The following is a 23,056-nucleotide window of genomic DNA, read 5'->3' on the forward strand; positions in this document are numbered from 1 at the left end:
CTGAATTTCAAAATGTGCAACAACTTGCGTATGCAGATGACATTATCATTTTAGTGAATGGAAACTCAAGATCTGAATTAGAACTCTATGCCAATAAAGTACTCTTTGAACTATCGTCCTGGTCCTCTAAGAACAAATTAAAATTATCCCCAACAAAATCGAAGATCATGATTTTTAAACACAAATTAGACTATCGCAGACCACCAGTTGTAAAACTTGACAAGAAATCACTTCCACTTGTCCGAAGCACCAAATTTTTAGGAGTCATCATCGACGACAGCTTTTCTTTTACTGAGCATATTCAACATCTGTTCATCAAAGTTAAGAGTTTTACCGCAATGCTGCTCCAAATTACCAGACAAGACTGGGGACTGAACACTAAAACCATACATCTATTTTACAATGCTGCCATAATCCCAATTATAACCTATGCTGCCAGCCTTTGGTTTAGACGTACTGCACTCAAAACAGTACAAACCAAGTTATCCTCTATTCAACGTTGTTTTCTCCTTAGCCTACTTCACGTTTGCCGAACAGTATCAACTCCAGCTTTACAGACTCTTGCAGGCACCATACCACTTGACTTGCATATTGTGTTTAGAGGGCTTTGCTTTTACATCCGCAAAGGCATTTCTACGGAATTTCAGGGAATCATTGTTAACCCTCAGGCTGATCCCAAAACTGAGCGAATCAGATGCTGGAATTTGTTAGTGAACACCTGGCAGAATAGATGGAATTCTACCGAAAAAGGAGCTATCACCAAAAATTTCGTTCCCGACGTAACTGAACTACTCTCATCATCCACCAGAAAATGGTTTTCACCCTCACTGTTTACCTCATACATATTAACTGGGCATGGTTCGCTTAACGCAAAACTCTACCAATTCAGACTTTCCAATACAGTCTCCTGTCGATGTGGGCTACCGGAAGACTCTCCTCACGTACTTTTTGAATGCTCCATTTACAAGGATCTACGATCGGCTCTTAAGGCAACAGTACCAAACTTGTTTCCCGGAGGTGAGAAGATACTCATTTCTGTCAACAATTTCTAGGCCCTTCAAACCTTCTGCAATGCTGCTTTTAATCGCAGGAAGTCTCTCAACCTCAATGTTAATTCAAGAAATGAAACTGAAAACACATCATAAATCATAATACAACTGTGCGCTGCCTCGTCGTCCTGATGACGTCATATACAAAATTGCTGTGGCTTTCAAGAACACGCAAAGATTTTAACAGATGCTGCACTTCTCTGACTCATCCTTTATCAAGACTCTCTTCAACTAAACTTCTGCTCAGTGATACCGTCATCGACCAGAGACTTCTGACACCACTCCAGTTTAACAAAATTCAGAATTATATCAGAACTTGTTCCTGCCGATCATGATTGAATGACATTACTACTTCTGTTTGACAATACACCTTTTCTCTTTGTGGACCACTTTGGGCAGCACTGCATAAAGATGTGGGCAAGAAATGGATAAAGATTTTATTTATTTATTTTTTTATTTTATACATATATTTTTATTTTTTATTAATTATTTTATTTATTTATTTATTTATTTATTTTTATTTTTTTATTTATTATTATTTTTATATATATATATATATATTTTTTTTTTTAATTATTATTATTATTATTTTTTTTACTTTATGCTATTCTCATCCTTATTTCTTCGTCTTCTGCTGTCCTGTCTCCTGGGAGTGTGTGTGTGTGTGTGTGTGTGTGTGTGTGTGTGTGTGTGTGTGTGTGTGTGTGTGTGTGTGTGTGTGTGTGCACTGTTGCCAGCTTGCTGGCACGGGGTTCTTTTGAATGGCTCCAAACCCTCTTTGGACATTCAGTACGTGACTGTTGAGGTTGGCCATGATTCCTGCGCAGTTGTGGCCTACCTCCCCGTGGTGTAGACGGACACTGGGCAGGCTTTCCAGGTGATCGCCTGCCTGGTGACAAAACGGCCAGAAACAACTAAACAACACAACAACACACACACTGCACGAACATAACGTTACACACATTTCTGGCCTGTTACAGTGGTCTGTAACCATCACAGTGTACAAAGACGGAGTTGAACTTTCGTTCAGGTGCCGCCCTACATAAGATACTAGACATAAGTACAAAGTAGCAAATACGATTCTATTGCTCGGACGAGCGGGGCCTATGCAGCGTAGTTGTGTACAGTGGTGGTGGTGGTGGTAGCGGTGGTGGTGGCGGTGGTGGTGGTGGCGGTGGTGGTAGTGGTAGCAGCGGTGGTGGTGGTAGCGGTGGTAGCGGCGGTGGTAGTGGTAGCGGTGGTGGTGGTGGTAGCGGTGGTGGTAGCAGTGGTGGTGGTAGCAGTAGCAGTGGTGGTGGTAGCAGTAGCAGTGGTGGTGGTGGTGGTAGTAGCAGTGGTGGTGGTAGCAGTGGTGGTGGTAGCAGTGGTGGTGGTGGTAGTAGCAGTGGTGGTGGTAGCAGTAGTGGTGGTGGTAGTAGCAGTGGTGGTGGTAGCAGTAGTGGTGGTGGTAGTAGCAGTGGTGGTGGTAGTAGCAGTGGTGGTGGTGGTAGCAGTAGTGGTGGTGGTAGCAGTAGTGGTGGTGGTAGCAGTAGTGGTGGTGGTAGCAGTAGTGGTGGTGGTAGCAGTAGTGGTGGTGGTAGCAGTAGTGGTGGTGGTGGTAGCAGTAGTGGTGGTGGTAGCAGTAGTGGTGGTGGTAGTAGCAGTAGTGGTGGTGGTGGTAGCAGTAGTGGTGGTAGTAGCAGTAGTGGTGGTGGTGGTAGTAGCAGTAGTGGTGGTGGTGGTAGTAGCAGTAGTGGTGGTGGTGGTAGTAGCAGTAGTAGTAGTGGTGGTGGTAGCAGTAGTGGTGGTGGTGGTGGTAGCAGTAGTGGTGGTGGTGGTGGTAGCAGTAGTGGTGGTGGTGGTGGTAGCAGTAGTAGTAGTGGTGGTGGTAGCAGTAGTAGTGCTGGTGGTGGTGGTAGTAATAGTGGTGGTGGTGGTGGTAGTAGCAGTAGTAGTAGTGGTGGTGGTAGTAGTAGTAGTGGTAGTAGCAGTTGTAGTAGTGGTGGTAGTAACAGTAGTAGTGGTGGTGGTGGTAGTAGCAGTAGTAGAGTGGTGGTGGTGGTGGTAGTAGTAGTAGTAGTGGCATGTGATGCAAGAAAGCAAGTGTATAAGCATATGCAGCATCAGCCAAAAAAAAAAAAAAAAAAAAAAATTACAAAACAATTCCCTCTAAATGTTTGTCCAGTTGCTCCTTAAATTTATTTAACCTATCAACTTCCACGACGACAGATGGAAGTTTGTTCCAGCAATTCACCACCCGCTGGCTAAAGGCAAATTTCCGCACATCTATTCTACATCTGTCTTTTCTCAATTTGAATTTATGCCACCTTAGGTTCGCGTCTCCCTATGTGGTTTTTTAACAGGGTCGGCCCCGAAATTTGAGGAAACCTATTCAAGAATTACTTGCGGGCCCTGGGGTTCTGTGCAAAACTTAAACGGGATTTAAGTTTTGTATAATATAAATATATTATATTTATAATATATTTAATATATTATATAAAATATAATATAATATATAATATATAATATAAAATTATGCAAAACTTAAACGGGCTTTATTATACTGAACAAAAATTTTAAATACGAATAATATTTAATACATTAATCAACAATATTGTTTAACAATTACAGTCATCTCATAAAAATAAGAACATGAATAAATAATAACAGGAACCAATAATCACACATCATGCAAACAATGCAGATAACATACACGTATAAGTTATAAATCCAGTTTAATGTAAAAATACAAATATATACTAACAGGCAGTAGCTTTCGAGACTGGCGTGTCTCTTCATCAACTGAAATTCAAATACAAAATACAACGGATAAAATAAAATAAATTTTCTGTTTATACTCTGGGACGACCAAACGGTCAGAGGAGTTCACATGATAGACAGAATACATGAAACAGCACCGCATTCAGTAGTCACGGGCTTGAACGCCGGTCACGCAAGGCACGTGTATTTATGCACCCGCGCGCCTGACCACTAGGCTAAGTGCAATGTATTTTGAATTTCAGTTGATGAAGAGACACGCCAGTCTCGAAAGCTACTGCCTGTTAGTATATATTTGTATTTTTACATTAAACTGGATTTATAACTTATACGTGTATGTTATTTCAACCATGGACCCCAGTACACCAGGCCCATTCGTTACTAACAATGCAGATATTATTGAAAGTGAATATAACATAAAAATAACATATCAGTTATTTTTTTTTTTTCGTTTGAGTATAACATATCAAACGAAACATTCACATTGAGAATGAAGTAAAAGCTCCACTTAGCATATTTCAAATCGACTTGCGCAAGCGCTTCTGCAGTGACGATAATGTCGTTGACAGAAATGCGGAAAAGACACGAATGCTATTATTATTTAGACCAGTGGTCTCCAAACTTTTTTGGTCGCTCACCCTTATGTTACTTAAAAGGACTGGCGCGCACCGCGGAAAAAAAATTAAATATATATAAGTTTAATTTTTTTTTAATCATTTACATGAAATGCATTATATCTAAAATCACTTATAATTTTAAAAGATCACAAATAAAAATACAGAACAAGATTAAATTGAAGTTCAAGTGCAAAATGATAAGAAATGATAAGATAACAAGTGTAATACTATCGGTTTTATTTATAAATAATTTACATGGTATGCATTATATTTAGATTACATATCAGTGTGGAAAACAGCACTCACGATTTTATTGAGGATTATCTCGCGCACCCCACCTTGAATACCACTGATTTAGACCATTTGAGCGCTGGGCCCTGTTCGACAGAACTGCTTGTGGCCGGCCTTGGGCATTTATCAACCTTACAAAACAGCTGCTGGGCCTCTTTACTCTCGAGTTCACCTTACGGCCATTGATTCAAACCATTTATAAAATATTCCAAGTTCTGATTCTTCTGGTGAGGAAATCATCTTCAAATAAATGGAAAGTGTTTTTTTTATATATATATATTTCATTCGATTTTTAAATGAATGAAAAAAGAACTGATGCAAATTCCAAAATACAAAAAAAAAAAAAAAAAAAAAAAGGAAAAAAAAAAGGTGAATATCATCATGTATTTAATGAATTAAAATACACCAAGAGCAATTTCTTCAATATATTATAATGAATCGAGATCCTTTAAGGCTGAATATCGATTAACAGTCATAAACAGCGAATGCTACAGGAAGGAAACCTGTCATTGCTTGGCTAAAATAAATAGTTATTAACAACTACAGTATTTTTATTTTTATTTGCTTACATTTTTCTGCCATACAGTATTCCTATTTGCACGTTGTTAGCTCTTTTATTCCACACTAGGGTATCTCATACAAATCTTTGAAATTAATGAATGAATGAATATCCTGGTTAAAAACGGCCCAATTAGGTTCCAGACAGAATTTCCAAAGCATCTAACCGCACTGGTTTAAGATTGATAGATTCATGCATCGCAAGCTGCGGTTGATCCGGTGATGGTGACCTTCAGCTGCTGAACGTTCATAGAACTACACTCTGCAAATGGGGAAAAGTAAGGACGGGGAAGGGTTAGTACACGTCATCAGATAAAATTTCTGCTTCATTAAAGATACGATGTTACTTGCCATCCAATTTTGATCACCGAATATGAAAAACTGCAGGTTACTTATTATTATCAATTATTTCTCTGTTGAAAAGACACCCCTCAGATAGCCATTGGCTAAAAGGGTGAGAGTTATATTCTAAGGTGTGAAACGGACCCATGAGTAAAAGGCTACAAAGTCCATGGGAAGTTCACCCTGAAAGGTTGAATACAGAATTTTGGAATACATCAGTAATTATAATTTTATAATAGAATATTTAAATTTTTGGCATCTTTGAACATCATAGAATATTTAAAATTTAAAAATCTTAGGTTGGCATCTAGAATACCGAGAATATATAGTTAAAATGGATCCAAATTAAATGCAGTTTTTGAGCCGAGTGGCTGTGCACTAGTTACATGAGACTATAGGATTCGGCAAAGACTTGCAATCTGTAGGCTTTTTCGTTACAGAGCTTTTCCGATTCAATTCTTAGTTGATTGAAGAGTTCTATTGTGTTTGCTCTGGAAAAAAAGCAGCTTACGCTGTTCAGGTTTTTTAAGTTACTTTGAAGAGGATGTCTTGTTTCAGCAATCCTGGTGGCTTCTCGACGAGAGTTAAACAAGCCGTCAATACTGGGAGCGTCTAGTCTTCCTGTTAGCAGTTGGGCTAATGTGAAAATGTTTCTTTTGTTAATTGTCTGTTTCCAGGGAGGAATGCTGAGATTGGAAAGTAGGATGGCTCTAGAGATAGTGAATGGGTGATTTAAGATCCTGTTTAGCCATCTCAAGAGCCAGTATTCAATACTTAGGAAAGCTTTCAGGTTGCCCGGTGGGGCAGAGGACCAAATCTGTGAAGCATACAGTGGGATGGGAAGTATACATTTCAAGATATACTTTTTAAGATCTGGGTTTCTAATGCCAATTAACTCCTGTTTGGCAGCCCAGAGCACTGCATATGTTTTAGCTTTGATGTAATCAAAGTGCTCGGAGAATGTTAGTCCCTCATCCCATTTTAGGCCAAGATCTATGTGCGATTTAACCTTTGGAACTTCGCATCCGCTTACAGCATAGAGATATTGTTCCTGCTCTTTTTCTTTGTAATTATCATCTGGGCAGATTTGCTTGGGTTTAAACATAGTCCAATACAGTCGAGGTAATGGTCCAGTTCATTTATTGTGCTATTGGCTTGTTGATTTGTTTGCTTAACTTGTTGTAGATCTTTAGATTTTACGAAGAATTTCAGGTCATCGGCATATATAATAAAGTTGTCTTTATGGGATGCAAAAAATGGTTCCAGAGCTGCAGCAAATAACAGTGAGAAGAGAACGCCTTCCTGTGGCACTCGCTGCGAAATAGAGTGATAGGCAATAAAATCATCATTACAGATTATGAGGCGTCTTTCCTTCAGAATGTTACATAAAATCTTCAGGAGATTACTTCAGGTCATCGGCATATGTAATAAAGTTGTCTTTATGGGATGCAAAAAATGGTTCCAGAGCTGCAGCAAATAACAGTGAGGAGAGAACGCCTTCCTGTGGCACTCGCTGCGAAATAGAGTGATAGGCAATAAAATCATCATTACAGATTATGAGGCGTCTTTCCTTCAGAATGTTACATAAAATCTTCAGGAGATTACCTTGTATTTTGATATAGAAAGATAAAATTTGTTCCAGAACCGTTATCTAGATATTATCAAAAGCTGCGGATATGTCTAGGAAGATAATATCGAGTTGTTCCTTATTGTTGAGAGATTTCTGCATCCGCAAAAGGGTCTCAAGGAGATATGTAGTAGTAGTTGTAGTAGTAGTAGTGACATGTGATGCAAGAAAGCAAGTGTATGAGCTAATGCAGCATCAGCCAAAAAAAAAAAAAAAAATCACACCATTCCCTCCAAATGCCTGTCCAGTTCCTCCTTAAATTTACTCAACCTATCAACTTCCACAACGACAGATGGAAGTTTGTTCTAGCAATTAACCACCCGCTAGCTAAAGGCAAATTTCCGCACATCAATTCTACAACTATACTTTCTTATTTTGAATTTATGCCCCCTTAGGTTCGTAATCTGAACAAGTGGAAGGATCCCATCAGAATTCAGCGTGCTCAACCCATTCAAGGCTTTATACACCTCAATCAGATCACCGCGCAGGTGCCTAGTCCCCAGCCACTGCAATTTGCAGAACTTAAGCCTCTCTTGGTAAGAGGATCCCTTCATTCACCTCACCAATCTTGTTGCCCTTCTCTGTACACGCTCAAGTAAATCTACATCCTTCCTAAAATGAGGCCTCCAGACTTGTACGCAGTACTCAAGGCGTGGCCTGATCATTGCCTTATACAGAGGAACAATCACCTCCTTTTCGCTGCTAGCAAAATTCCTATATATCATTGACAAAACCCCATGACCTGCCCTGGCAGCCTGTCTGCATTGCTCAGAAAACTTCATACCTGACTGCACAATTACTCTCAGGTATTTTTCATTTTCTACCACTTTAAGTGTAGTACTACACAGTTGGTACGTTTCTCTGGGGTACTTCTACCCATATGCAGCACTTTGCATTTGTCAAGGTTAAACTTCAGTTGCCACTTCTTAGCCCATCTGCCCAAATTATCTAGATCCTGTTGCAGTAGCACACTGCCATTAACAACCCTGCCAACCTTTGTATCATCTGCAAACTTCGACATTAAGTCTGATATACCTTCATCAATATCATTGATAAATATACAAAACAACAGTGGATCCAACACCGAACCCTGTGGGACTCCACTAATAAAATTAGTCCACGAAGAGCAGCACCTATTGATTACCACCCTCTGTCTTCTCCCACTTAACCATCCTTTTATCCATTGTAGCAACTTACCCTTAATACCATTCTGCTCCAATTTTACAATAGTCTTTCATGCGCAACAGTGTCAAAAGCTTCCCTGAAATCCAAATATATGATATCAAAATTATTTTTTGCATCCAGTTTTTTTGTAACCACATCATAATATCCTATCAAATTTGTCAGACAAGACTTTCCCTTAACAAACCCACGCTGTGCCTGAATTATTGCTGCAGTCTTGTCTAGATGATCCTGCAATGCATCTTTAACTAGTGACTCCATTATTTTTCCCGGAACAGAAGTTAAACTAACTGGTCTGTAATTACTTGTGTCACCCTTCGATTCCCCTTTGTGAATTGGGGACACATTTGCACATCTCCAGTCCGTGGGAACCTCCCCTGAGTCCAAGGATGCTCTCATAATTATGGCTAACGGTTTGCTTAGTTGCTTTGGTGCCTCCTTTAATATAACTGGATAGATCCCATCCACCCCAGGTGCTTTTCTTATGTTTAACTTCAACAATTTCTCCTCCAGTTTGCTCTCAGTTATTACAAAATCGTTAAATATCCTGCTACAATTTGATAACCTTCTGCCATTTTCAAACCTTAATAATTCCTCATGTGTGAATGTAGATGCAAAATACTCATTCAGTTTGTTTGTGACAGTTGATCTTCCAGATAGGACAGAGTGTAGGTGCAGAGGACGATTCCCAAAGCAATGTTGAGTGAGAGCTGAGAGAAGGGTCTTCTCAAAAATTTTCAAGATGGTGCAACTTATGGTTATGGGTCTACCGTCTTTGGCATTTTTTTTTTTTTTTTGGTTTCTTTATTTTAGGAATGGGACTGACTATGTAGCTGTTCCATATACAGGGGAGAGTACCTTTTTGAATGATTTGATTGAAAGTGTGATGCAAACCTCAATAATGTAAGAGCTGCTGATTTTTGCCATGAAAAGAGGGAAGTTATCAGGACCAACAGTTGCTTTATTAGGAAGTTCATTTATGGCTTTCATGAGGTTTTATTTGGTAATTTTGATGATTGTTAGAGGTGTCTTTCTTAGTAAGTTTGAAACGCATTCTTCTTTTTCTATGACTCGGTGAAGGAGATCAGTTATTCTCTTCCTGTTTTCTTCGGTTGATACTTGGCTGGGTGCGGGAGTTTGTCCAAATGTCTTCTTGGACCATTTGGTAAAGACTTCAGCAGTCATGAGACCCTTTTTTCTGTTATCACCAACAATTCTTTTTCCTTGTTTGAGCTTTGGTAGTACAGCTGCGTAATATGCTTGTCTTTTCCGCTTCATAAAGTGAGCACTCTCTTTTTTGTACAGAATGTAGTCATTAGGTGGTCCTGTCTTCGGCCACTTCCTGTAAACCTTTTGCTTTTTAAGAAATACATATTTTATCTGTGGATTAAAACAGTTTTTGGATTTCCCGGCTATCCTTATGACCTTCGGTGCTCCTTCATAGGCAATTTTTGAGAGCTTTAGGGCCGGTAGCTGGAGAGCTTCCTCTGTGCCAGCTTCGTGCTTGGTTCTTGCCATTTGTATTCTTGAAGTTCTTTGAGAATGATGTTTGGCTTGATGTATTTTTTCAGGGCTTGGCCAATCAGCGAGCCCTGAGGTTGTCCTCAGGGCTCGGTGATTGGCCCCCACACTTGGGCAATTGTGATGGATGATCTTTTGAATAGAAATCACGTTGGTTTGTGAACATAGTGGCATATGCCGATGACTTGTTAATTCTGGTGTATGGTAATGCAACATCCCAACTAGAGATCATCTCTAGTTAGAATAGTCCAATCTATATAAGTTACAGATCTCAAGAACAAAAACTTTACAACTGCTGCTTAAGGGATGATTAAGTATGAATAGACATCCAGTTGTGAGGTCGTTTGATATATGTCTATATGGTATGTTACTGTTGTTAAGTACCTTGGGGTGTGTGTGTGTGTGTGTGTGTGGGGAAGAGAATGAGCATCGTTGAGCATATGAAGTATTTGAAAAACAAAATACGTGTTCTTTATGCTAAGCTAAGAAGGATGATAAGAACTGATTGGGGGGGGGGGATAAAGGAAAGGGCTTTGAACCTTCTCTACGAATGTTTATTTGTTCCCATTATTACTTATTCCTCATTGGCTTGGCTGCATAGAATAACGAATTCTGTTATAAAGAAATAAGAAATACTTGCTCCAAGTGCAGAGGTTCGCTCTCCTGTGCACAACTCGTGCTTGTAGAACAGTATTGACAGATGCCTTACAGGTTCTGGCGGGTCGATTACCGGCTGATTTGCAGACCATTTTGTCAGCATTATTATACTGCACCAAGAATATATTAGAAAATCAGTGATGGACATAGTTTCTTGTCCAGATCCCGAAAGGATATATACGAGGTCTGATGTGAAGGAGATGAAAAGATTAGGATAAAAGGCGAGTTAATGGCTGTATGGCAACAAAGACGGGACGGGATTCGAGTGAGATAGGCCGAGTTACCTAAATGTATCTGCCATGAGTAGACATACTGAATGTACAAAAAAAATCCTTGGCAGCAGTTCGAACTCTGTGCTACATTTTTAATCACAGGACATAGATTAGTAAGAAGGTTGCACGAGTTGGGGCTTGCAGTAAGTGATTTATGTTCCTGTGGACAGCAAGAAACCAGTGTGCATATCATGTTACACTGTAATTGTTATCTTGATCTCAGGAATGAGTTGGAGATTTGCTTGGCCGGACTTGAGAAAAGAAATCAATGGATCGTGTTCATGGATAGAAGCTTTTCTGGAAGTTTTAATAAATTTGTGAGTTTGGTTTTTAAACGGAGAGCAAGATTACGGCTAGATAGTAGTACCTGCCTCCGCGTGGCTGGGGACGGTAACAGAGTTCATTAGGATAAGTGGTACTGAGGTAGCCAATACTATATTCTTCTTAGCTATGGATAAGAGGTATAGTGCTCTCTTTAAGTTGAATTGAGTTTTGTATTTTTAATAGTTAATGTTTATAAAATAATAATGTTTTAATTACGGCAATAGAATAATACTGAAGTACCATTATCCACATATAAGCTACGGCTTAGGAGGTGGATGTGCTGAAGATGTTTCTGAATGTAGGTAGTGAGCCTGTATTGTGTGCATGCCATTAAAATTTCTGCCATCCCTCTGATTTGTTCCAGCAAAATTAAGTGTGGTCTCTACAGCTATTGTATTGTGGTACAGGGATTGTGGTCTGACTTAAAGCGAAACAAGTTGTCTGTTAATCTAATGCTGAATGTATTGTAATAGACAATATCTAACCGTTGATTCCCTCTAGTTGCTGGAGTAACCAGCTGTTTCAGATTCAGTTGTGCAAGAATAGTCAAGATTTATTTTTGCGTCAGTACGTTCTGGAATTGGCATGTTAACATCTAACAGGTCGTATCTACAGCTGGACTGAGGTTAACGGTAAGCCATGCAAGGAGTTCATTTCTTGAATCTTTGGTGTGCTCAGGAGGCAGGTATATAAGACAGATTTGTAATTTTATTTTCCCATTGAAAAAGGTAGTACAGGTGGCTTCAAAATTATCTGATTTGGAGAGATGTTCCTTTGTAGACTGATATTCATCTTTATACAGGATCATGGTTCCTCCACCCCGTTTTTCAGTTCTTCCAGTGCCAAAACATTTGTATCCAAGCGGATTAGCGAGAATGTTTAGTTGTCTGTTATTGCGTAACCACGTTTCAACAAGGCAAATGTAGTCAAAGTCAGTCACCATCATGCAGGTTTGTAGCGCAGGAAGCTTGTTAGAATTCGAACATTCTGGAAAAAACACCGCAGGCTGCCAATCCCCTATCTCAGAGAATGGGGAGGATTTGGTTGCTATTGTGACGTTTCAGAAGGGCTATTTGATCTTGATTTTATCATCCATCTATCCCTGTATGGTTTGACCAGTAACCCTGCCGGCCAGTCCTGAAAATTCAGTAGCAACGAGGACTGTCCCATTGGGTAGGTGACAATAAATTAGGCGTCAGCAGGATGCCTCGTTTTTAATTGTTTAACTTCTACTGTTAATCCACACTCAGTTTTACACATGTCTTTGATGTTACTGGGCTGCGTTGCAGGGCCTAATTTGGAGATAAATATCTTCTCTCGTGTAGGAACGGCTGTAATATTATATTTGCCCAGCCTATTCAATTCTCCGTTGGATGCGTTACGAACGTCAGCACCGCGACCCTTGCGATTGGAAAAGTAAGGTGCTATACACTGACAGGCTTATTACCAGTAGTGTGGGTTCCATTCGAGGTGTTGCCACTTGTTTCTGGCAAAGACGAATGCGAAATACTATTGGAACTGGGGTCTGTAGTCTGTAGGATACTTCTGCTATCCTGTTTTTCTCCCTTAAGTTTTCGCTGATGATTTTCTCAGCAGTGATTTAAATGAAAGCAGGTTGAGGAGGATATGATGATGGGACATGAGGAATTTCCGAACAAGAGAGGGACGGAGCCTCTGAGACAGCAGAGCTCTGACAGTTGTCTGCTCCATCTTCCTGTATATTCAGAGTGGCACTTGCACTTGCCAAACCGCTGGACAGACAACTGGCTTTGTTATGAGTAACGGGAGTGTAGAGTGTAGTTGACCTCACGATGCAGAGAGCAATCGACTGCTTTGCTAATCTTCACACCTGGTTGATTACTGGAGGACTGAGGGGAAGAAGGAGGCCTGTAGCCCTTATTCTTTATGCGGGTGTGATTTTCCAGGCTATCCATCTTCTCCACCAGCCGCTTTACACTGTGTAGGAGTTTGAGATTTTGCTCTTTAAGCAGGTTGTTTTCTTCTTGCAGGGCGGTTAAGAGTTTATAGATGGGAAGTAATTGATCAAAGAAGTTTGAAGAGATCTCAGCACTAAACTGCTGTAAGATTCCATGGACTCCATGATCATCTTTTTAAGCTTATTTTTAGGAACTGTAACTAGAGGTGATGTTTCAGCTTGATGCCTCGTGGGAGACGTCAGTATTCCATGCCCGCTTTCTGGGCAAGCATCGCAACCAAGAATGTCTTGCATTGAGTCTTTTAGTATGGAGGAGTTGTTTTGGTCCGCCACCCTGTGGAAAGAGAGGGTATTTTCCGTTACTCAGACAAAATTTGCTCTGTAGTTTGAATGTCTTCAACCGAGGTTTTCAGAACAGTTGATTCTTTGTGTTATGATTTCTCTCTTTGTGTTATGATTTCAATGTTTAAAATTTCTACTTGAAACACTTTTAGGCGCTAATAATTAACAAAATAACATAGCTATAAAATTGCATATTATTATTGATGGTATATGTTGTCTGAATGATGGATGTTCGTTATGCTCCGGGAAATTTCTGTGAAACAGATAGTCAACGTTTCTGAAAAACGATCTCATTTAACGGAAGTCAGTAGTGATTTTTAATAACAGAATGAATTCTGTTCGTGTCATTTTTTTCTTTTTTTTTTTTTTTTTTTCCTCCTGTCATGTGAATTCTGAATAATAACCGCTGGCTCGACCCAGCAGCAGCAGAGACATTCAATAAAGCACTGCACGGATGAAATCAAAATTAAAACTTATCAACACTGCATTATATTGGTAAATGGACAATTTGAGTAGCTTATACACTATTTTAAATCAAGGAATTTATTATAAGAAAATTACTGCACGAACTGTCATAGTGTCCATTTTAAATGTGTGATATTTTACAGGAAACTGGAGTACTGTGGAACAGTGATTACTGCAAGGAAGATGGCTTTTGCTCTCGCAAATGTGAATCAGGTAACTGTTAAAATCTGTCTAGTCACTTCATACGTATCATAAAAATCGTTACATGAATAATTAGTACAATAACTCTATATAAAAACTTTGATCCACTTTTATAATCGGATCGTCTTCTATAATCTGTTAAAAAATTTGAAACCCAGTGGAATGCTTGTAAATGTCACAGATCTAAAATATGTTTAGGAAGAAAATGCCATTTCTGTGTTTTCGACACGGAAAGCATCATATGTAATGATCATCACTTTATGACGTCAAACAAAGCCACGCTAAGCGCACTGCATGCTGCTGCTGCTGCTGCAAAACCAGGGCATATTTTCATAGAATTAGTACGGCAAATAAGTATCGTCATAAATCAAATCTTATGTATCAAATAGCTGTCCCATCCAATAATTGCTTGATAATCCATTAGGATAATAAGTAAATGGCGATATCCCTTTTGTTTCAGAAAGATAATGCAATTACTAAAGCATTCAAGTGTTCAAAACATCACAGAGCAAAAACATGTTAACACGAAAAGGTAATTTCTGACTTATTTGTGGCCTCGGCACTTCTGTACTATAATGAGTTCGTAAAAGGAAAGTACGCCATAATAGACTCAGATTCGCCATAAAGCAGATACATAATTCTTCAATATCTTTCCCTCGATTGGTTCTTACACACATTACGTCAATTAGTTTAAGTAATTATCACTATGAATCTGCTCCTAAATATAAATCTAATGGGTATTTAGATAGTGCGCCTTTCTGGGCATTTGATAATTCATGAAGAAATCGGTAAAAGAAATGATTCTCATGTTTCTGAAAGACAGGGCAATTTTTTAAGGGCAACGAAGTATTAATAGCCCATACAGGACAAACTGTGTTAATAAGAAAATTATTTCCGAAACTCCGATGCTGAAGGACTAAATGAAACTGAACAGCCTGCTTTTTTGCCCAAGAGTATGAAATTTAGACTGCTTCTTGATTCAAAGTACATAAAAAATGAATAAATAGAAAGAGGTGGGTGGAGAGTGGGATTGTGCTTAAAAACTTTTACTAGATATAAAATAAAATTATTAATTTCTTTATTTATTTTAAGTGGTTCCTAAGAAGTTCCTAAATGAAGAATGTGTAAGAAATGTGGAATGTCAACTTCGTATTACTAACTCTCTGTGTCGGTCTGGAATGTGTAAATGCCAAGATGGCTACTGGATCAGTGGTCCAGAGAACTGTACCAAACGTAAGTATTCATATAACATTGCATATATTTTTCCATAAATATTAATCATAAGTTAGTATGAGAAATTACTGAAATTCAATTGAAATCATCTCTAAAATTTTGCTTACACCTGTGATGCTTCTTTTAATAAAGGAAAAATTTCCATCTACTTAAAGAACTGCAACAGCGGTTATGATGAGTATTTGAGCAAAGCTAGAGATCTTTCAACAATCTGAATAATTGTTGGGCAGATTATTAAAAGAGCAAACGGTTTTTGCTCCTTTTTTTTTTTTTTTTTTTTTTACTTGAGCTGTAAAAACTTGCGTCATTCTGCAAAAAGTTAACACTAACTGGAGCGCTTCTGAAATCTGACGGTCACATGATCATAGCACTGCATTAGGAATCTGTTAGCTTAGTACAGTATTGCTAATTAACCAATTAAATTTATTAATCTTATTAATTAAACCAATTAAATTGTATTCAAACGGAACTCCTGCCCTATGCTAGAGCAGCAAACCAACGAGCACAAAAGTAACGGGAGTGCTGTGGCTCGGGGTGGAACTGAAGGGAGCAATTCTCCAACGCATCACCGTATACAAAAATGAAATGTGCAAAACGGACAATTTTTGCGAACTTTCTGGAACAGGACTTGATCTAGCCAAGGAGGATGTCTTTGTGTGCGCTAGGTGCAGGGATATCGACAAATTAGGCGTCAACTCAGCGTTCTGAGGGCGTCTATGAGAGTTTGATGAGTGGGGGTAGATGCCCTCGAAGGAATTAAAATGGAGGGCCCGTCAATCTCCCAGCTGCCCAACTCAATGCTCACCCTTGTGCATCACGCAACACAGCGTCAATCTTCAAGGATGCGCTGGTCAACTAATTAATAAATAAATTTTCTGTTTATACTCCGGGATAACCAAACGGTCAGAGGAGTTCACAAGATAGAGAAAATACAAGAAACAGCACCGTATTTAGCAGTCACGGGCTTGAACCCCGGTCACTCAAGGCACGTGTACTTATGCAACCGCGCGTTTGACCACTCGGCTACGGCGGCCTAGTTATTGTCCGTGACTCTATCGGCAGGGAGACAAAATATATTGCACAAAAAGGATAGGTAGAACAGAACCAAGGTATATCTGCCAGAGGCAAAAATTGATGACGTTGTAGAGCAGATATCATCTTTTAAGGGCGCAAAAGGTGATACTCTTGTACGCATTTTCACTAATGACCTTAAGAGCATATCTGCACATTTACTTAAAAATTACAGGTCAATGTTGAAAAAAAGTCACGGGTTAGGGTTAAATTTGTACGTGTCTACAATTCTGCACAGACACGATAGGAGGGAGTATATGATGAGAGTCTTGTCAATCAGTTCAGCACTAGAGAGATTGTGCAAAGCTTATGGGATAGAATTTTTCTCAGCGTGGTCTGTGCTTGTTAACAGGAGAGACTGCTTCTACAGGGATCGGATACACTTAAGTAGAAAGGGTGCAAGAATATTTGCTGATGCTATCGAGGCAGTGTTAGGTGGGTCGGAAAACTGCTAGCTTGGGGGGGGGGATTCACAGGCTAATAGATTAATAGTAGCTGCAAGCAGAGATCAAAGAGATTCTTGCACTGCTTCTATTGGAATGAGAAGCAGCCTGGAAAGCAAGTTGCTGGGGATTTTAAGAATTGATGGGGGGGGAGTCATGGAATAAGTAAATATATGGGCTGTGTTAGGGTAACTAAGAATAAGAACGGGTGCATGTAAACTTGCATGTACACCAATGCTAGGAGTATAGTAAATAAATTTGATGTGCTGGTCAAGATATCAAAGGCTGATATTATTGGGATATCAGAGATGTGGTGTCACACAGATATAAGGAATGCAGAATTGGAATTTTGGGAGTAAAATGTGTACAGAAAGGATAGACAGGGAGGAGGGATTAGGCTGTTTTTTAGGAAACACATAAAATCTAAGGAAGTGCATCCAGTTGACATGATATAGATGGCCAGTGCAATGTTGAATCAGTTTGGAGTGGCATAAGCAATGGGAAACCAAAAATAAGGGTAGGAAAAATAAGGAGTGTGTTATAGACCTAATTACTCTAACGGCTACGACGAACAATTGTACATAGAAATAGAATGGGACAATAAATCAGATTGTATTATAATGGGGGATTTTAACTTCCCAGATATTGACTGGAACTTGGCCACTCGCACACTAGCAAGACTTTTGGGGAGTTACTGGATGATTGTTTTCTGCAGCAGCATTGTTCGAGAGGCAACCACAGGAAGTAATAGTCTTGATCTAATTATCAGCAGTGATTATTCATGCGTTCAGAATCTGCAGAAAAAGGAATCACTGGGTGGTAGTGATCACAGTGTACTGATGCGGGATTTACTTACAGATGGAGCTACCATCAAGGGTAAAGGGAACGTTTTTTGCTTAAGTAAAGGTGACTACAGTGGTCTCAGATAGTTTTAAAATTCTATACAGTGGGTCCGACTGATCACGCTACCAACTGCAAATTCTAAATGGGAAGCATTCAAGGAATTAATCTTGGAACCTACCAGGCTTTTCATTCCAGCTAAGAAATACTGTTTAAGGTTTAGGCCTAAATGGATGTTAGTTGAACTAATGAGACTCGTGGCAGAGAAGAAAAATGCATAGAATGCATATAAAGTATCAGGTAACACGGAAACTTATGGTAGATATAAGTTAGTCGGCAATCAAGTCACAAAGGAAAAGGGAAAATTATGGAGTCACTGGTTAAAGGGACATTGCAGGATCATCTGACAGGACTGCACTTATAGTTAAGACACAGCATGGTTTGTTAAGGGTAAGTCTTGTCTGACGAATCTGATTAGATACTACACGTGGTCAAAAAGGAATTGGATGCAAAAAACAACTTTGATATATACAGTACTTGGATTTCAGAAAAGCTTTTGATATTGTTGCTCATGAAAGACTGCTGTACAAATTGGAGCAGTATGGCATTAAGGGCAACTTGCTGCTCTGGATAAAGGATGGTCCACTACGAGAAGACAGAGAGGGTGGCAATCAATGGACACTGCTCTTCGCCGAATAATGTTATTAGTGGAGACCTCCAGGGTTCGGTGTTGGGACCATTGTTGTTTTGTATATTTATCAATGATATTGATGAAGGTATATCAGGTCCAAGTTGCCAGACGATACGAAGGTTGGCAGGATTGTTAATGACAGCAATAACAGCGCACTACTGCAACGGGATCTAGAAAAATTGGGTAGATGGGCTGAGAGGTGGCAACTGAAGTTTAACATTTAGAATTCTGCATATGAGTAGCAGTAACCCCCAGAGTAACTTACTAGCTGTGTGATACTACACTCAGGGTAGTGGAGAATGAAAAGGACCTAGGGATAACTGTGCATTCAGATATGAAGTTTTCTGAGCAGTGCAGACAAGAAGCCAGAGCAGCTGTGAGGTTTGTCAATAATATACAAGAAGTCTGCTAGCAGGGATAAGGAGGTGTTATCCCTTGTATAAAACAATGGTCAGGCCTCGCCTTCAGTACTGCACACAGGTCTGGACGGCTCATTTTAGGTAGGATGTAGAGTTACTGAAACGAGTATAGAGAAGGAAAACGAGATTGGAAAATTGCAAATTGCAACGTCTGTAGACCACCTGCGAGGTGATCTATTGAGGTGCATGAGCCCTTCAATGGTTCGAGCAAGCTCAATGCTGATGGGATTCTTCCTCTCACTTAGATTACTCACCTGAAGGGGCATACAGTAAATTCAAGTTGAGGAAAGACAGTTGTAGAATAGACGTGTGGAAATTTGCCTTTAGCCAGCGGGTGGTTGATCGTTGGAACAAACTTCCATCGATTGTTGTGGAAGTTGATAGCTTAAATAAATTCAAGGAAGAAGTGAACACACTTGTGGAGGAAGGATAGGTGAAATCGGAAGGGTGTGTGTTTTTTTTTTTTTTTTTTTTTGTTGTTGATCCTGTATAGGTTTGCTTTCTTGCATCATATGCCTCTAGTAATCCTAATCTTTGTTATCACTTGATCACATTTTAAATTCTGTGATGCAGAAATTATGTATAACACACATCGAAGCGAAGCTGCATAACAGCTATACATCGACAACGCGCTAACTTTTATGCTGCGTACAGTGTCTGAACGGTAATCTCAAATGCTGCCTGCCTACATCAAAATAATAAAACTGGTGATTGATGGAAAAGTGGGCAGGTTTTGTTTGTACTCAAGTTGAGGGAAGAGAGGAAGGGGGGTAAATAAACATAAAGGTTTTAATCCAACTGTAGCGAAAAGGGACAACATCTTTTAAAGGGTTTGCTGCGTCGCACCAATGATTAAAAGAAACAGCCAACTTTAAAAATTGAATATAAACATCAATAAATATGGATTAGCTTTTCAGATTGTTTATATGAAATATAGAGATGGTAGTACAATAATTATGCCAGCATAGCGGGGAAAACAAATTCCGTAATCAGAAATGCTGACTGGCGCGACATCGGAGTGCAAAGAGTTAAATGAGCACTTTACATAGGTTTCCTGTAATGTTCCTTGCAAAAGATTGCTGTTTTGTAGCTGTAATAAATAAATAAATAAATAGATTACAAAAAGAGGCACTGATTCTATTTGCATTCTTATTACATCTCACTTCATAGTATTAGCCGATATCCCGTAGGTTTATTTACTTTTATTATTTAGAGTCCACGTAGGAATAAAGGAGGCGATTACTGTAGGTGCAAGGGGTTGGCAACTTTTTGGCGCTACCCACGACTAACAATTAAAAAAAAAAAAAAAAAAAGAAGAAAACTAGGTGCATGGGTACATTTATTTAAATCGCAGGCGGCGTTGTTTTTTTAGTCGGGTTTCTTGGCGCATTTCCGATTATGAAATTCATTTTCCCTCTTGTACTGGTTCAATTATTTTATCTATTTATACTTCATATAAAGATTCTGAGAATCTAAAGAATTGGGGTTTAAAACAGGGAAGTCTCAGAATTCTATACTACACAATGTTTATTCCAATCGTCACATATGCAGCAAGCATATGCTTTCACAGAACCAAACTTATTACAGTTCAAATCAAACCAGGCAGTGTCCAACGGAATATTTTGCTAGCTCTCCTGAGAACATGTAGCAGAGTTTCAACTGCATCTTTGCAAGCTATCGCAGGCTGTATCTTACGTACAAAGGCTTTGCTTACTACATTCATAAAGGTTATCCTCTAACTCTTTTTTGATTTGAGCTATGATCCCACTGCCAATCCAAAGGATGGAAAAGCGAAATGTCGGACTGAGCTACATAAAAGATGACAAGTGAGATGGAATTCCTCGACCAAAGGAGCAGTGACCAAATGTTTTATACCTGATATTTAATTCACTACCTCAAAAAGTAATCAGCTTTGGTTGTACCCAACCCTTCTTATATCATCATCAGCCATTTTCAATCCACTGCACGATGAAGGCCTCTCCAGCAACTTTCCAGTTCCTTCTGTTTTGTGCAATGGCCATCCATTTACTACCCACAAACTCATGAATTTCATTTATCCATCTCCGCTGTTGTCTTCTGGCTCCTCTTGGGTACCATTCTGTTATTTTCTTAGTCCATCTGTCATCACGTCTTCGAGCTATGTGTCCTGCCCAAGACCATTTTAGTTCTGATAAGAATATCCTTTACTTGAGTTTGCTGCCTAATCCATGCGTTTCTCTTCTTATCTAACAGTCTGATTCCCAATATAATTCGTTCCATTCTTCGCTGTGTAGTTTTCATCTTCTCTTCCATTCTTTTGGTGAGTGCCCAAGTTTCACTTCCATAAGTCATGGTGGGGAGTATGCATTGGTTCATTATTTTACGTTTCAGACAAACTGGGACACTCTTCAATATGTGACTATATTACTGGAATGTTATCCATCCGAAATTTATTCTTCTCTTGGCTTCCAGCCATTTACCATCATTACAGCTAATGACTCCACCTTTTCAATTACTGCTCCTTCAATCATTATATCCCTTTCTGTGGCATATTTGTTCATCATTACTTTTGTTTTAGCCATATTCATCTTTAGTCCAAAATGCTTACTAACTGTGCATAACTCATTAAGATTTTCCTCTAATTCTTTGGGATCGTGGCTTATGACCACAATGTCTTCTGCAAATCGTAAATGGTTTAGGTACTCTCCATTCACATTGACTCCTTTCTGCGACCAGTCTAATCTTCTGAAAGCTTCCTCAAGGACAGCAGTAAACAGCTTCGGAGATATTGTGTCTCCTTGTCGAACTCTTTTCTCTATTTTAAATTTGCTACTGTCTTTGTCTAGTCTAATAAAGGAGTCACAAAGACAGTAGCAAATATTAAATTTGCTACTGTCTTTGTCTAGTCTAATAAAGGAGGTAGCGTTCTCGTGTATTTTCTTCAAAATTATAATATATGGGGTATCTATGACTTGTCTTTCCAGTGCCCGAAACATTGTCTTATGCTGTATGGAGTCAAATGCCTTTTCATAATCCACAAATGCCAGGCATAATGGTGTTTTATATTCATTTGCTTTCTCCATTAGGTATGATATTACGTGAAGGTGATCCTGTCCTAAAGCCAGCTTGCTCTTTCAGTTGATTCTCATCAAGTATTCTTTCTAATCTTTAGTAATGATCCTTGTGAACAACTTGTAGATGTGGAATAACAAGCTAATTGGTCTATAATTTCCAATTTATCTCCTTTCTTATGCAGCAAAACTATGATTGCATTATTCCACTGCTTAGGCATCACACCTTTTCTAATGCATTTTGTGAAGAGCCTTGCCAGTTTTTGTGTTATGTCTCTTCCTCCCAATTTTAACAACTCTACAGTAACTTCATCTTCCCCCGAGGCTTTCTGATTCTTCATCGTCTTTTGTACCTCATCAGGAAGAATATCGGGTATGTCGTATGTGTTGCTAATTTGTGATCCATCTTCCCTACTGCCGGCATCATTCCCTCACTCCTTGTATAATTCTCTATAGTAGTTCTTCTGCTATTGGCATTATGCCTTCTCTGCTATTTATAAGTACACCATCGCTTTTCTTCAGCTTCAGTATCATTTGTCTTTCTTTATTACGCTCATGGCTGCTGATTTAAGTCCTTTGTTTTCCCTTAATGCTTGTTCCACTTTTCTTGTGTTAAATCTTCTTATGTCCTCTCTGAGCCTCTTTCTAATGGCTTTGCATAACTCCGTATACTGAATTTTCTCCTTCTCAGTGTTTATCTTGCTCTTCATTTGTCGCCTTCGGTTCATCATAACAAGTGTTTCTTGACTAATTTTTTCTTCTTTGGATTTATTTTTTCCATAGGTTTCTTGGGCTTTATCACTTTCAGAAAGTTGTAATATTCCTCGTCGATATCTTGGTCCTGAGCCGTCTGCAGAAGTTGAAACTTGTTCTTAAGTTCCAGTACATACTGCTCTTTCTCCTCTTCTGTTATCTTAAAGACCTTCGTATTATTTACTCGAGTCAGTTTTTTCCTTTCGTTTCCTACATCAAGTGTGCATCTTACCATTCTGTGATCACTTCCAACATTTACCTTATTCAGGACGGTAACATCATTCACGATATATCTTGTTAGTGAGGATGAAGTCAACTTCATTAGTTGTTAATCCATTTGGACTCTTCCCTGTCCACTTTCTGTTCACCCTTTTCTTGACAATCCTTGAGATTCTGCAAATTCCACAAGTTTTTC

At 39.1% G+C, this 23,056-nt stretch overlaps 1 protein-coding gene across 1 annotated transcript in view; it reads left to right on the forward strand.

Moving 5' to 3' along the window:
- Positions 1 to 23,056, forward strand: part of LOC150091224 (uncharacterized) — a 62,521-nt gene that overhangs the window by 32,781 nt on the left and 6,684 nt on the right. The window contains exons 2-3 of the mRNA XM_090389655.1: positions 14,084 to 14,153; positions 15,234 to 15,374. Coding sequence (XP_090245781.1) covers positions 14,084 to 14,153; positions 15,234 to 15,374 — 211 coding nt within the window. The remainder of the gene's footprint in view (positions 1 to 14,083; positions 14,154 to 15,233; positions 15,375 to 23,056) is intronic.

This window comes from Mastigoproctus giganteus, chromosome 1, assembly GCF_048544385.1.
Source record: "Mastigoproctus giganteus isolate SK-2022 chromosome 1, ASM4854438v1, whole genome shotgun sequence".
Classification (NCBI taxonomy): Eukaryota; Metazoa; Arthropoda; class Arachnida; order Uropygi; family Thelyphonidae; genus Mastigoproctus; species Mastigoproctus giganteus.